At 48.4% G+C, this 16,692-nt stretch overlaps 1 protein-coding gene across 1 annotated transcript in view; it reads left to right on the top strand.

The window, feature by feature from the left end:
- LOC128270493 (B-cell receptor CD22) overlaps positions 1-16,692 on the top strand; it is an 89,924-nt gene that overhangs the window by 62,986 nt on the left and 10,246 nt on the right. Inside the window, exons 2-4 of the mRNA XM_053007898.1 lie at positions 12,984-13,316; positions 13,505-13,648; positions 16,030-16,224. Of these exons, the coding sequence (XP_052863858.1) occupies positions 12,984-13,316; positions 13,505-13,648; positions 16,030-16,224 (672 nt within the window). The remainder of the gene's footprint in view (positions 1-12,983; positions 13,317-13,504; positions 13,649-16,029; positions 16,225-16,692) is intronic.

Below are 16,692 nucleotides of genomic sequence, written 5' to 3'. Positions count from 1 at the left end.
GCACTCACCGACGGATGGATGCGCCGGCGTGGTGCAAGGGATCGACCGGCCGGGGGGCGGCTGCAACCGCAGCCAATTTCGGCAGCCACTAACCGAACGGAAGCGGTCCGAGAGCCGCAGCTAACTGATCCGGTTAGTGTGGTCTTTATTGGTGATCAAAATATTGAAAGTCCTGTCGTTCTATCATCTTCAAAGGCTGTTCGCCGCCGAAAGGAGCATGAAAACGCGGAAAAACACGCGCACACGCGCATAGCTGCTGCGAGCGTTTTTTTTTTGTTTCGCCCTGGCTATGTTCCAGAAACCGTTATGCAAGTGGCACGATTTTATTCCCCCCTTATGCTATGCTGTCTATGCAAATGGGGGTGGAAAATTAGCTTAAATGCATCGGATTGCCGTAGCGCTGTGAAGTCCGCGATGCTGCATGTTTAACTCAGAATCGTGGAGCTCGCCGAAAGTCACTTAGTCACTGCCAGAATATGGAAGAACGTATCTTCCCGCCAAATGCACTCGGCTTGACGAAAAGTTTTTAATTGATTTATAATTAGATTCGGTAGGTGTTTTTTTTTTGTAGACGTTCACATTTTCATCAACCTAATTTGTTTCATTCGGAATTTACACTTGCTCCGGCTGCCATTTTTCCGTTATTTTAAAGCAGGATCAGCACTGCTAAGTGCACTTCAGTGCCCGACAATTGCATTCTTATTTTTTGGTCCTTTTTTCAAGCTGATTTGTTCACTTGTTCGCTCGTTCCACATTCGATATCAATTAGCCTTCTTGCTCAATTAGACATGGTTGCACTTGTGCGTTATTTTAAACGTCGGACTAACATTAGGTTAGTCACTGTTTGCCATTGACAGTATAATAAATAAATAAATTACCTATTTACATAAATACATAAGTCAACTTCAGAAAGGTTTTGAAAGGAATGTCAATTATTTGAAATCAATAGAATTTCCATTAAACAATGTAACCTACCGTTAAGTCCCTTACTTCAATGTCCTGCTTTTAAAGTCCGTATTGCCCGTTAGCAGTTGGCCGTATTGCACCGTTGGAAGCTAATTATGCAGTGCTGTGGCGTTTAGAGCAAACTTTCCGGCTTGCATCGAGAAATAAGTTCGTAAACAACTTTATTCGACGCAATTATCATCTCGCTTCTCATCGGCGGTGATGTTGTACTCGTAAAACTTGTAACCTGCCAGGCGCCTGGCGCGCCACGGCTATAAACTGTCCCCCGGATGGATTGGTTTAATATTTAAGTTGACGTTTGTAGCGTCAAGTCTTGCCTTTCGGTCGCCTCCGAATTCGAGCGTCGTTGGAGAATGCACTTTTCCGCGACCATTTCCGTGGCCCTCGCCGCGCACCCCTGCAGAAGTTTGCCTCATTTTTCTTTCACTTCAAACAACGGCCTCTCGTTAGTCACGTAAATTAGCCGAAAGTTAAAATTAACTTCTCATCTTCTCTCTCCGTCGGCGGCCAGGAGGTTGGGCCGGGGATTTGCTGGCGTCCCTTGCGCTTATCGGCTGCAAAATTAGTGCGCAGCAAACGAGCAAACGAGCGGAGCGCATGGCAAAGTAATCCTTCCTTCGCGAACCGAAGGATTTTCATCTTTGATCTCCCTTTTCTACCATGCTCTCGGCTGGACCGGCTGAATTTGCTGTCAACTCTCCACGGGGGTTGTGAGCGCCAATTTCGCGTGGCGCGGATTGCCTCGGTTTTATCCCCGAAATAGTCGACGGGAAGTGCGAAGCGCAACTCTACCTTAACGTACTTACGGCCAACTTGGGGCGAACGGGCAAAGCCGATTTTTTTGAGATGGAAAAAGTTACGAATATTCAATCAGTCTAGAAATCTGGAGCATAATCTTTTTACCGATCCGGTGTGCGGAAGGGACCGAGCAGTCACCAATGAGCCTCGTCTTGCAGCCACCGCGTTGGGAGCGTGTGCAGGGGAGTAGAAGAAGGTTTAAATTTACCTTGGTAGATAAATTTATGATAATAACTTTTCACCAGCGTTGATGCGCGCGGACGCGTAGTTAATTCCGCTGACTCCGGGAGCGACGCGTACGATCCGGCACATTCTCCGGCACAAGCCGTAATGTCAAATTTCATCAACTTCAATCGCTGCTCTGCGGACGAGGGAATACTTTCGGTAAACTCTTCTACTTCAGTTGCATTTTTGCTCCATTGACGAGCGCCGCGAGCACCGGTAAAGCAATCAACAAAAGTTGCCATTCTCCAAATCGTCCTAATGGCGTTTGTTGGTTGATGCGTACTTGCGCGTCGGTTTATGGCGTAAACTTTTCACCGATTGAAAAAATTACTCCTCCGAAGCTACTGAAACAATGACGAATGAGGCAGGCTCGCTGGTGGGTGATTTTCATGCTTTTCCACTGCCAAAACCCAGGAGCTTAGCATCCTCCACAGTGAAGCTTTTGATATCCAATCTCTTCCCCATGGAACCAAATGCTTATATACGATAGATACGAGCATGATGTAGTATGGTGGTTGCTATTATGGCTCAATTATCTTCAACGCATCGGCTAATCGTAATTGTATGAGGTGGTTTGAAAAGTTTAATTGGTTTTCGTTCAATTTATGAAACTCATTTTTCGTAATTGAAAATCAGTTTTAAATTTCTTGAATAATTTAATCGAAGTCGATGTCATGTGTTTCAGATTTTGGTGATCAAATGGGCTAAGAAATCCCAAACCTGTGGCTAAGAAATTGGACACCAAGAGATTCCACAAGCGATCTGCTATTGTTATAAAGTTGCATTCTTAACTATTGCTTTTTAGATATGAGCCTATTTTACAAGACCAAGTCAGTGTCAATGTTAATAGTCGTATCGGCTTTGAAGTTGTTTTTTTAATCTTAGAAGAACTGACCGGGTCGTATTTATAGCTTTGAAGTTGTTGAAACTGGCAAATACTTTTCATGTTACCCAACACACAAAAGAAAGTTATGATGTCGAGCCGTTGTATCACATTGCCTTAAAAAAGAGAACCGATGATAAAACGATTTCATTCGTTCGCTCAGATCGACTATTAGAAGGTAATCATCGCGATGAAGCATCGATCAATTTTCAAAACTTTTTCTGCCTACGGTCCAGCATTTTGAGATTTTCTCCCACAGCCATTATCATCGCTCAATCTTGTCAAAGATTAACGATGATGAGAGTAACGTTTCTTTTTAAACTACTAGGTTCGATTGCATTATAATCTGTTCGATAAAGATGTTTTAAAATGTTCTGCAGAAAAAATGAGCATGATTCTAAAGCATTCAAATGATGTTTTCATAAAACATCGATTTCTACCAGATTTTATTAGATTAATTCAAATTGAAATCAGCAACGAAATACACAAAGAGCTAAAACTGAGCCCTAAATAATTAAATTAACCCATACGCGCAACCTTGATCTTAGGTATCAATTTGCAGATTCCACCAGCTGACTGCTCCAATGCCAACCCGCATTGATGGTTTATTTCCCTCATTATGCGCTCATGATTATCGGCCGGTAGCAACTCACGAAGGATCGCATTTTTATCGTGCTTGAAAGGACCTCGAGTGTACTTGACAAATTTACGGAAATGTCATTTGCCCATCCCGACGTGATATCTACACCTGCCTGTGGTGCGTAGCTACCGTCGTCATGCCACTGACTGGAATCTGGCAATTTGGCGGAACAACTTCCGGTGTCGGCAGCCAGCCACCCGGGGAAGTGGCGCAAATTGGGGTAGCTTACTTTCAAGCGGTATTATTGAATTTGCTAATGCTGATTGATTACGGCAAATACCGTTGCCGGTGTTGCTTCAACAATCGAAGCTCGAGCCCCCGTGTGTTTTGCCGTGCCCGTGCTGCAGGATGACAGAGCACACTTATGAGGAATTCCGTGTACGTTGTGACCCTTTTTGGGGTGGAACGTATAAAACGGATACGTAGCGGAAGTACCAAGCCGGAGTGGAATGTGATTAGTTTGATTTTTCAAATATTGGTGCTACGTATCTCCGTGTCGTCCGGGTCGAAAATGGCTACGTGCTAGCGATCCTGCGATAATGAGAGCCAGACTGACAGGATGCAAAAGGCTAGGTTAGGCAGGAGTCTACCGTATCTGAAATATGTTTCTGAAGCGAACGATTTCGTGCATTCGACCGTTGGGTCGAAAGAAGCAATTTTCTGTTTTGGGCAAAATACGCAGGCCCTCATTGGGGTACTGAAATTATGACATTCTTGTGCTTCGGTGGTTACCATACAAATATGGCTGGTCCAGAAAAGTTGCACGGCGTTTAAAAAGTGTACCTCAAGCAACGACAACTTCTGAATTCAAACACATATCCGAGCGCCTTTTCTGCAACCGAATCATAACTACTGTCGTTATATAAATGGGGTCACATTGGCGCAATCCTGAGTGTCGACGTGGTGGCAACCGTAACCATCTCAGTACTACGGCCGGTCGGACGTCGGTTGGATCAACGGTAAACTTTTCCCATAAATGTTATCATTAATATCCTCGACATTGCGGTTGCTGAACGGTCAACATTCGTCGGCCAGCGTTGTCGGTTTAGTCGATCTGACGGCGCATGATGGGTCGGTTCCTGATTTGACCCCGTACGCTATTCATATATTGCATGAAAATATTTACAAACCAATGCACATTGTAACTTTTCGTCTTTTGGTAGAAAAGCTCAGTTGTAGAAAATACTCACCTAGCTGAACAGACAACATTATGAGTCGGGGGTTGAAAATATGTTGAGCGATCCTTCACATTGGAGCGAAACAGAGCGTTCGGCGGGGATGGTATTAGATCCACACACAACTGAATCTAGTTCCAAGTAAAGCTCATGGCTTCAATCGATTTAGAGCCTCACAAGCTTTTCCACTCGGTTTTTAAGCGAACACATGTGATTATCCGTTAGTAAAATTTCGCCTCTTCACAGACCTGCCGTGTAACATCTTCATGCACCGGTAACGGACTACCTGTCGTTCAGAGGAGTGCCGTTCAGACTGCCAAACATTTGAAGCCGGTCCTTGCAGTGGAACAGCTGGAGGGAAATGGCGTTCGCACTTCGCCCTCTGCAATCTCTCGTGGGTGTTGAAATGGAATTTATGATACCTCAGGGCTTTAGCTGTTTGGCCAGCAGCAGCAGCAGCAGCAGCAACCCCGCCGTTACCCCGTCATCATCTTTCCAACACCATCCCATCCGGAATCCTTTCCGGCACGCTAGGGACTCCTGCCGTTGGACGGGAAAATGGTGCCTCGCTAAATTATGGTTCACTGATTTTCTGAACGATTTTGGCACCCGTCTGCCACTCAGCTTCTTTTCGATGTTTTACGACTGATTGCAACGGGGCCGTAGCATAAGAGGCCAAATTTGGATACTCTGTTGCCTGTGCTGAGGGCTAGTGCCAAGGGTTTGCCTGTAGGTTTTATGTACTCGCCGGTTGTTCTCGAGTTTTACGACACCTTGCCGACAACGCGTGCGTATCTCATGCGCTAATGAAGTTCATCACGATATTAGGTGTCACTTCGTTGATGGTTTCCGCTTTTATGTCTGGGTTGCCGTGTGCGACCCAGCCTCACCGCTCAAGGCACGGCACGTGATTGCGGTGATGCGGGCAGGACTGGCTCCGGACAAAGTGGCTACGTGTCGAAGTTATGGCCGAAGTATTGTTGCGGAATTCCCGGAAGGTAGCGCGACAGCGCAAGCAAATTGTCCTCCTTAGACCCTGCGTTTAGAGCGGGAGCAGCGGCACCGTGGATCCTGTGGCCGATGAGGTTACTTTCGGAGTTGATGCAAAACTCACGCACAAGGCGGCGCTCTCGGGTGTCGAATATATTTATCCAAAGTTGGTCGACCACACCCGCCAACAATCACGGGCAGCACGGGAACCACATCACAGTTGTGACTTAATTCCTGCTTAATGCACAACGACACCTTCTGGTTTAGCTAACTTCGCCAGAGGCCAGCTCGCTGTTCGCGGGAGGTCTGTTCTGGTTCCCTCGCGGCCGATGGGCGTGGTTGCGTGGCGGTGGTAGGATCACAGCGTCTTTTGTTGCGAAACTTAAACCGAGAAGCCGTACGCCACGGAGCAGGACGCTAACGTTATTACGTGAGACGTTGTTCGGAGTTTGTAATGTTGCGGCACGCGGCAAAGCTTATACGCGACGAAAGTGGGGATTTGTAAGTCAAGAGCAGATTTTAACGAGGGCTTAACAGGGAATGAATCTTCTCTGCTGCCCAGCCAGAACGCGGCCCCGGCAGCCTTGGGAAGTTAATTTATTTATTAAACTTTAGCCATGAAGCAGTAAAGTGGGCTCCGTTTTAAGGGAAGAGTACCGAAACGTTTTTGGACCGCGTGTTCCGTGCTAGCTTGATACGGCCTTCTTAGCGGCCGTACTACTAAGTTTACATTCAGTTTACGGTAAGGTTTTATTTTTTTAAATGATTCAGTACAGAACACTTACCACTTCTTCATCGATTTCAATGCCGCATATAATAACATAGGCAGAGTAGAACTGTAAGGAGACCATGACTAGTTTCGGAATATCGGCCAAACTTACCAGACTTACTTAGCACGACCATGACCAACGTCACAAACCAGGTGAAGGTGGATGGATAACTCCCTAATCGCTAAGCTAGCACTGTCTGTCTCCTCTTCAACATCTCGCTGGAGCGAGCCGCTCCTGGAAACTCTGGAGACTCTGGAGACCTCTGTGACCATCTACTTCAAGTCCAGCCAGATACTGGCCTGTGCTGTTGACATAGATATTATAGGTCGATGGCTCTCCGATGTAGCTCAGACTTGCATAGAGATTGAGCAAGCGGCGGATAATCTGGGTCTGCAGATAAACGAAAACAATACCAAATTAATGGTGGGGCCACCGTCAACTTGTCTACCAACAACATCGGAAAGTATACATTTGGGTGACGTACTAACAGGTGACCGACAGTTCGAAGTCGTCTCAAACTTCAGCTATCTAGGATCAAAGGTTAGCAGTCTGAGGGAACTATTTCGGCTTCATCTCGTGTCAAGACGGTCGAAGGTGGGTCGAAGACGGTTGTACAGAACAGTAGCTGATAGACGAACTCTGATCAAAACTGATGCTACCTTCTTAGATGCTCAGATTGATATTTGGCCCCGTATGTGTGGAGGTTCAATGGAGAATCCGCTACAGTCCGTATACGCCTCGCCAGGCTCCGGTGGGCTGGTCATGTCGTGAGAATGGCAGACGATATATCGGCCCGCAAAGTCTCTTTAGACCGTCTAGAAAGACAGCTTGAGATGGCGGGAATGCGTCGATAAGGATGCAAGAGCGGCAGCATCGGGATACAGTGTCCGAAGGCGCTCGACCGCGAGCGGTGGAAGAAGTCTTTGATGCAGACCAAGACCGCTTGGTCGATAAGAGAGTAAGACCGAAAAGTAAGTAAGGTTTTATTGCTTAGAGTATTTGGACAAGGTTTGTGGATCAGACTTAAAAATCCGTCACTTTCTGCACCATCTTCTGAGGTCAGCCAAACTGCGTAATCTTCATGACTCTGTGCCATCTCGCTACCATACCTGGTAGTCCACACACTTCTCACTTTACGCACTCAGATTTATTCGCCACCGTTCCGATTTCTTCCCCACTCGCGCACCGATCGACACAGGAGCAAACTTTTCCAATCAAACGTAAACCTCCAAATCGTACCGGAAGTCGGCAACTCCGCTCCCCTTCCCCGTTTGCGATTATTATTCAAACACAGCGGGGGTGTCACAAAAAGGTGGTCCCGACCGCGAGCCGAGAAAGCAAAAAAAAAAACAAACACATCCGTCGGCCGCGGCCAACACCGGGCGAGCAAAAAGCGAATAAAAGTAATTGAATCAAACCGATTTTCCGACACTTTTCGCGTATCCGATGCCATTCGATTGGCCATTGAGCGTGTTGTCGTCGCGCGTGTTCGGTGTTCCCGGGGCCGGGAAATTCGGGGGATTGCGTTAAATAACTTTCCGAGCAAACAGTCCGAGTCGCGGCGCGGTCGCGCTAGATTTGGTTTGGCCGTTGGCCCGTTTCTCGATAACACCGCAACCGGAAACGCGGTGACCGTGTTGGAGTCTGCCCGGCGAAGTGACGATGGCACCAAGCACTTGCTGGCCACCAAGGGAAACTACTGCTGCAGATTGGGTAGCGTCGACCTCGAAAGTCATTTGCTGCACCCGAGTCCCGCAATGGCTATCGGGCGATCGGCAAACAGACCAACAACGCGGCTCGTGCAAAGTTATGTTGCTGCCGGTTTCGGTGGCAGGGAGGGGCGGGGGGCTGCCTGGCTGGAACCTCCCAAAAAAGTCGGTGGCCATTGCGCGCCAAAAGTTTGCCAAAAACTGGCCCAACGCCCAACACGGAACAGCGTCCTGCGGTCGGAACGGTTTTACGTGTCGGCGTAGTGGACGGATGTGGAAGACCACAGAAATAAAGCATGGCGGTGGCTAGCTGACCGGGTCAGCGTGCGCAGGCAAATGATAGACAGGCGTGCGTTTTGTGCGATTTTATGGGGCATGGCGATGAAATGACGATCCTGTGTGTGCCGGTGTGTAGATTCCGGTTCAGCGTGTGTTGTTGATAGCGCACTGGTGCGTCGATATCTGAGGCTCTGCCCTGCCCGGAATGGACCCACTTGGCAAAAAAGAAACTCGAAAAATCGAACTCCACCGCCTTCGGTAACTGTTTCGGCAACCGGAAGCGGCCATTAATGAACACCGGACTGCCCGGATGCTCCTGCCGGTCCGTGGCCGGGAATCCGTGGCAACCGGACTCCCAGGCGCATCGTTTTCCGATTGCGTTTCCGTCGTCACCTCCTCTCACGGTAACGGTTGGGCTTTATGTTTTATGTTTTACTACTTCCGGGCGTGGCGTTTGGCCGTATGGGCCGCGAAATCAGCACCGCGCACCGTTCCGTTCAACAGCAAATAGATGGAACCGTGCCGTTGATGATGTTGATGGAGCCTCGGTGCGTTCGCAATCTTTCGACGCCACAAAAAGCCGAGTCCTTGGGCGCCGTACCGGCCCCCTGTGGGCCGGGACGGTTTCGCTGGCTGTTATTGTTATCCCTTTTCCGGTTCCGGGACCATCCGGTGCACTGCTCCGAAGTAGGGTCCTGTACACAGTTTTGTGCGGTGCTTTGAAAGTTGTTTAGGAAGTTTGTGTGTCTGTGTGTTGAGAATGGCCAAACCGTATCTCGTGCGGGGGCTTCTGCGCTGGAGTTGCCTGAGGCTGAGGCCAAAAAAATGCAATCTCTCTCCTAGCTAAGCGTTCAGGATTTTGGTTCTGATTTTGCGAGCCACCCCCAGAAACGGGCGCGGAGGATGCCGCGTGCGGGGGAACGTGAAATGAATCCAGTGTTGCAGATTGCAGTTTCCTGTCGCGGTTTTTTTCTTTCGCGGAGTACGTGGTGAGTTATTAGGAATCGAGCGGAATCGGTGTTTTCGGTGGTGTTTGGAGTGAAGTCATTTTCTGTAGACTTGCAGTGCATTTGATGGGCAAATATTTTTTTTATTCACCAGCTAACTAGCAGAATGAATACACTGAACTATGCAGGCGGCTCTATTATGTCCACGGGTCCACAACGTTTCAATTCCATTGCACGGTTCCAATTCTTACGAGTAATTTGGCATTGAGCAACCTTTTACAACAGATTGATCCTGAAGCTTTGTGTGACTCAACGTATCGAGACTAAACAGCCCACCCAACTGTTCAGCTTGGCAAAACATTTGTTCATCGATGGGCAAAACAGCTGAACCGTGCGTTTCCACTCGCGGCAGAATGCCGGAAAACTTCATCCACTTCATCCGACAACAATTAATAAATAATTTCATCAGCTTTCTGAGTCCGGTCCTCTGAGTCCTGAGCAGCCCCGAAGAGCTTTGAAGAAATTCGATAAAAATAACTTTACAACTTTTCGCACTCCTTCGGGCGGGTGAGTCCTTCGGGTGGCAGCTTACGCACAACGTGGCGCGTGCGAGTTCAGGCAACTTTACTGTTTCTCCGGAGGCGCTTGTTCCGGGCCCAAGGTGAGCCGAATCCTTGGCCGAACTGAGGGGCTTCCCGTACTCGGACCATTCGGCCCGAAACCATGAAAGCAAAGTTGTTTTGTTTGCTCGAATATTTCCCATTTCCGTCCTTTTGATTAGCATTTCTGAATTAAAGCCGATGGGCGCATAGAGACAAAAGGCCGGCTTCTTGGAAGGCGCAACTTGTTTGAAGTGGTTACACAGTAAGGATCTGCCAACAAAAAAGCAACACCAAACTAGATGTTTTGCGTCAGCATAGAGAATTTGTAGATTTAATATAAAAACGCAGTTTACGCTTCACGGAGACATTTGTGGTTTTAATGCGTGACCTTTACAGTAAATCTTGGACTTCGCGGGACCCGGAAAGAGGCCCGGAAAACCATTTTTCATTGCACAGTACAAAACAAATAGACGTGCCTCATTACTTTTGCGAGTGACGCACGGCTTCTTCTCATAACGGTGTGTGATTGAAGCACAAAAGACGCACCGTAAGACTGAAACAAACAGATGAGGAACAGAGAAAGAGCAAACCATGTTTGTTACGCTATTCCCGGGGAATCCTCAAACCCACCCTCGATAGGGCACCATTTTCTTTACGTTGTGCGGAACAGTTTTCGCTCGCTGGCGGCTAATGAAACCGAGGAAAATAAAGGCCAAGCAACTAATAATAATGTCCTTCCATTCAAAAGGATCCCACCCGATCCGTTCCTGTTTGTCGCGCTTACGGAGCCATCTCTTTCGGGTCCCTACTTTCCGCACTTGAATCATTCGCCCGCATCGCCTTCGGTTGCCGCTAATGTTTTCATGCCCGGCGGCACCCGGGGGCGCCTGGCAAAGGAAATGAAAGAATAATCTTTCGATAGAGAACGATTCCATTCCAACGGTCCAAATGACGCGATCGCGCCGCAACGATAACAATTTGAATTAAGGAACAACGGAACGAATGTGACAGACAGAGAGAGAGAGGGCAAGCGAAGAGTGACAGAGAGAGAGAGAGAGAGCCCGAGAGATCGAGCGTATTATTGCAACATTACGGTAGACCACGGGCCTTAATTTTCATTTTGACAATCATCGAGCGTTCACGGTGCGTTGTCCTTAAAAATGGCACTTTCGCCCCATCAATACTCCGTGCCACACTCGCCGCGAGTTTCCATCGCCCTGCCCCGCTATTGTTTAAGCGATTTATGGGCTCAGCATCGTACCGTGATCCATTTCGGAACCACCACACACACACACAAAAGTGGAGCACACAAAAGTTGCACCCAATCGTGAGGCGGGCCACAAGAAAAAAAGGGGCGACGAGAAAACCCCAAATGATTGCCGTTGGCGAATTCGCTCTCTCTCTTGGCGTTTCCGGTGGGCGAATGCAATCGTCCCGGCGGCGTCCCGGCGATACTGTCGGCCATTTTACTTTGGCCGACCGGCCGCGGAGCAGGACGTTTAAATAAATCGTTCATGTCAGGGTGTATCAATGATTAATTAATTCTTGAGAAACTCATTATCCGGGGCCCGGGCGCTGCGGACTGCGGGCGATTGGGCCTAGGCACTCGAGGCTAGGTCCTGAAATCCTGCTGCAACTCCGGCTGACCCCAGTTGGGTCTGAAGCTGGCCTGCCGACCAAGAAGCCGCCGTGAAGGCGTTCCTTCGCCGACGCTGGGTCTCAAGAGGGCACCGGAAATGGCCGCCATCCCGCCGGCCGCCGGCATGTTTTTCCTGGTGAAAGGCAATTTGAATAATGGCATCCATTGGCTTCCCGCCGTAGTGTTCGCCTGATTTACTGACCGGAAACTTTGGCAAGGATTATAAATATGCGGAGCGTAAATTAAACCTAATCGGGCCTTTTTTAACTGAAACTCGGGCCGCCCGGGCCCGGGGCAAGGATGTTTATTTCATGATTAATTTACTTTTATTATGAGCATTAATATCGCATCGCGGGTCGGTTTTGGGCGAAATGACTGGACTTTTAGTTAACTGAGTTTGCGGTCACCGGCTGCCGCTCCGAGTTTTGCGAAATATCATTTTTAATTTGCTGCCAAGTGTGCAGGGCACACCTTCCTGCCGAGTTGTGAGCAATCAAACTCCCCAGATAAGCATGCCCATAATCTGCTCCTGGAGTTGGCGCACCTTCGTTTGGTTTCGTTAAAACTTGCTATGGAGAAATGAATTACAGTGGTGGGTTCTTCTATGTCCTGCTCAAGTAATTACCTCAATTAACTCAACAACGAGGTAGAACGAGTCTCTGTCGGCAAGTCGGCACAAGCTGAGCCCAAAAAGTTATAATAGGCCTCATTTTTCTAAAATGTTTAACAATGTACTCAAGCAAACTACTATACTACATGGTACAGGGCAAACTTTTCCCATTGCCTACATAAGGCGCAGGCTTTAATTTACATGTGAACGCTAGGTTCCCGGGATCGGTAGAGGTTCGTAACGGCAAACTGCTAACGGTTCACTATCATCGAGGGCTGGCAAACTACTACAGATTATGCTCTCTCGGGCCATCGACCAAAGCACAGCCGACTATCGAGCGATCCCTATCACCCCAGCCAGCCGGCCAGCCAGCCAGCCAGCCAGATGGCTTTAAGAGCCTTTACGTAGCCTGCTGGCGCACGGCCAGAAGGGATTTGGGAACGGTTTCTCTTTGTTTTCAGCTCACCCAGCTTCTCCGAGGCAAGATAAGTCATATTTCACAAAACCACAAGCTGTCAGCCGCTCGCTCGGAGCAAGACATATGGTGGTCTCGTATCTCTGGACGGCTCGCTGTGCCACATTAAACCAAGCCCCAGGACCAGAGGGTCCCAACTAATTGCGATGCTAATAGCGTTGCGCTCCGGGGGGTACCACCACCACGGGTCCGTCCCCGTTCTGTCCCCGTTTCCCACCGTCCACCCAGTTCGATCTGTTTTTCACTGACAGTTTTTCGCCGGATTTTCTCCACAGTCTCCGTCGGGCTGCAGCGGTTCGCCGAGCAGCCGAAGTACACCGAGGTGAACCCGGGCCAGGATGCGCTGCTGGTGTGCAAGGTAATAGACAAGCGGGGCGTCTGCTCGTGGCAGAAGGACAACAAACCGGTCGGCATCTACCCGAAAAAGTATGAATGGGCCAGCCAGTACGGCATCGGGCAGACCGCGCACGTCGGCGGCGACTGCTCGCTGTGGGTCAGGGCCGCCCAGCTGGAGTTCGACGACGGGCTCTGGGAGTGCCAGGTGACGGCCAGCGACTTCACGACGCAGGACGCACTGACCAGCCAGCCGGTGCGGTTAGTTGTGAGAGGTAAGTTGGCAGACGATCGTTGTAGGCAAATACTTGTTTGGTATTTGATCTTCAGCGAATGGTTAAATGACGTAACAGCTCCTGGGATTGCTCCTGGGAGTGTACCGATTTGTCTGGAACAGCAATGTCCGCATCGCACCAAACGCACCACGATTGACGCATTTTTTCCGACCGACTCTCCCCGACAGTGCCACCGCAGCGACCTAGATTAGAGCACGAAGGCGTCCACGTTCCTCCCGGCCACAACGTGACAGTAGATTCCGGGGCCGTGGCCACGGTGAAGTGTGTCTCACACTACGGAAATCCACCGGCGCTGCTGAAGTGGTTCCTCGGTAAGTACTTTAGTGCCATCGTCACTTTTTATCGCCATCGGGCCCACCGACCGGCGGTTGGCAACTTTTAATTCCAACGCCCCCACCTCACGGACTGAAATCGGACTGTTCTCGCGATAAATGCGGCCACGTTTCCGATGCGGCGCCGATCTGCCAACACCGGCGGCTTCCGGCGGTGTTGCGATTCTGGTGTGGTGATAAAACTCTCCGCCTGTGCTCGCTTCACAGTCCGCAGTTAGGTTTTGATTACTGCCGCGTATCGCCGTATTTGCCAGCCGCTATCGAAGGACCCATCAGGGGGAATTGCATGCACTCAATGCGTCAGCTTGGCAACATCATAAATACGGCGATACTACCGGACTTTGGGCCCGAAACAGAACTGCAACGGTAGAGCATAATGCTCTCAGCAACTGGACGGGCAAAAACCGTGGACCGTGCACGGAAAAATGCTAGATTCGGTAGAATGCAAATAGCAGCCACCATCCAGAAGTCGAGGCCCAATGTTTCCACCTCGGCAGTTGTTATCCACGGGTTTTTCCGGGGGGTAGGCCGAACGATGGGTTCCGTAAATAAGCTTAAAATTTAAATCCACCATCCGGGGTTTCCGGGTGTGTGTGTTTTTTTTTTGTTCCTTATCAATCCACCACTGCATTGCCGCGCCGAAACTTCTGCCGCGAGCATGCTGTTTTGGAAGCATAATCGAGTGCGCAACGCTCGAATCCGTGGGATGCTGAAGTGATATGCAAATTTCGACTCGCGCAGGATGTGATTTTTTTATGCTCGAGCCCACGAGCCAGTTCCTCAAACCCGGCCGACCGACCGGTCGGTCCGGTTGGCGCAGTGCCGGAGGAACAGTAGGGTCACTGAAAGTGTAGACCGCTCATTCGTGGAGTACAATAAAGAGGTAAAAATAAAGCAAACATCACTCCATCAACTCGGTTCCATCAGGATCAGGGTAACTCGCAACAGACGGCTCATGGGTCGCTGAGCTTTTAAGCAGTTTTCCATGCCGCGCCGTTTGTTGATATGTTTTATTTTATGCCAGCCAGCAAAGGAAGCAAAAACGAAAATGGTCGCATAAAAGCCAATGCTTGGAGGTATTGGATGTGTGTGTGTGTGTTTTTTTTTTCAAAATGTAGTTCCATTAACAGATTTAATTTACCTTCAACAAATTAGCATCAGTTAGTGTGGAGTGTATGAGAGGGCAACCACTCAATCGTTCATGTGGCGGCTATTTGCTCCAGAATTCAATGATGCTGCGTTGGTGGCACAAAAAGCCGTAATTTGAAAGGGCTTAAATCTTGGGACGACCTAAGGATGGTTCTTTAAGTATAGTCTTTTATGGTTTCCTTTTTAAGCTGTTTTCTGTTTTGCTTCTACACACTTTGCTCACTTCTAAATTATTTATGAAATTTTAACAGCTTTCTTAGAAAGGTTAACACTAACTGGAAAACCCCGAGTGATAGACCCGAGACTTTTCAGTCCATGTGTTGTAGGTACCCTACGATTGACGAATGGCACCGTACTTTGACATTCCTAATAAATGCTCATAAGCCACCCGGAGCTTGAAGTAGTGCAGGGCACGCAAGGATGTGCGCTAACCTACGACAGCCGGCCAAACTTTCGCGCTGCAAGAAAAAGTTCAACACAGCGTCACGTCGACTCAGCATGATTGCGTGGTTTAATACCATGCGAAAATGCAATATACAATTCCTTCACCAAAGAACGCTAATAAGATTTTTGTTTACGTCAAAAGCGCTTCCGTGTACGTATGATGGCGGCGGATGCACTGCGCTTCCGGTTGATGGAGAGCGTGCGGGCGAATATTAAATGCAGTTGTATGGAATTTTAAAATGAAAATCTGAGCCTCTTCGTAAATATTACTCAGTCCGCGGAAAGGGTTTCCGCACTTTGAACTGCCGGTTTTCGCCGAGCTGAGTGTCTGGGCGTCGGTGGCCGTGTTAATATTACATTCAGCCCAACTATCAAACTAGGACGGGCTTCGTAGGATCGCACGGGCCAGCGTCGACAGCTCGCTTCTCTGCAGAGTGTAATTTTTGTTCTATTTAATCTGCAACATCGTTCAAACATCAAAGCAACATTTTCGCTGGGCCGTAATGGATTTTTCGTAAAAACGAGGAAGCTTTATTACTTGCTGCTGTTTTGCTATATACAGATAGTGGGGCTGGGACGTTGCCGATGATGGAAGCAAAAAGGCATCTCGATGGTCATGATTTCCGGGTTTTCATATCAACTCAAAACAACGTTGCCTCATCGCTGGGCTTTTTCATTGCTACTACATCCTTAACGTTTCGGGGTTCTTTTTTTAGACTTTAGTGAACCAAAGAGCTAATTTTCTGACCCTTTTTTTCTTCCCAAAGGTGACCAAGAAATTTCTCCGATTCATCCACAAACAAACTCGACGGAACCAGACAATCCGCGAACATGGTCGGCCGCTTCCGTTGTGCAGATTCCGGCCAACAAAGATCGCCACGGTGCCATGCTCAAGTGCCTGGCGTTGCACGAATCTTACGCCGCGCGCTCCGTGGCGGTTGAGGGACGTTTAGATGTAAAATGTAAGTATGATAACTAATAGCAATGTGTGTCAAAATGTCATTTTACTTTTCAAAATCGCAAAGTTATGTTACATAGAAACCCATATTTATTGTTCGCCAACTTAAGATGAATAATTTATAATTTTCAAATATTTAATTCTTCGCATTTTCGGCATAAAATTTTGATTAGTTGAAAATAAACCTACCGACCGTTCGATGAATAAAAATATGTTGGTAAAATATAAGAACTGTCCGTCCGATTTTGTGACTAATTGATGAGCAATAGATTTTGATATTCATAAAATTACCGTCACTATGACTTTCTGTTTTTTGCGCTGCACCGTGTGTTATCCTTGCAGCGAGCTCAAAACGTGTTAGTAACGATCGGGAGCGTAGTTGCTATCTCCCTTTACTGTATTGAAACAGATTGGCAGACTCAATTGATTTTTTTCTAGCACCGGAATTTAGTTGCAAAAGCTGGACGCAGCC

Source organism: Anopheles cruzii, chromosome 3, assembly GCF_943734635.1.
Source record: "Anopheles cruzii chromosome 3, idAnoCruzAS_RS32_06, whole genome shotgun sequence".
Taxonomy (NCBI): Eukaryota; Metazoa; Arthropoda; class Insecta; order Diptera; family Culicidae; genus Anopheles; species Anopheles cruzii.
Note: the sequence above shows the minus strand (reverse complement) of the source record. Positions and strands in the feature narration are given on the sequence as shown.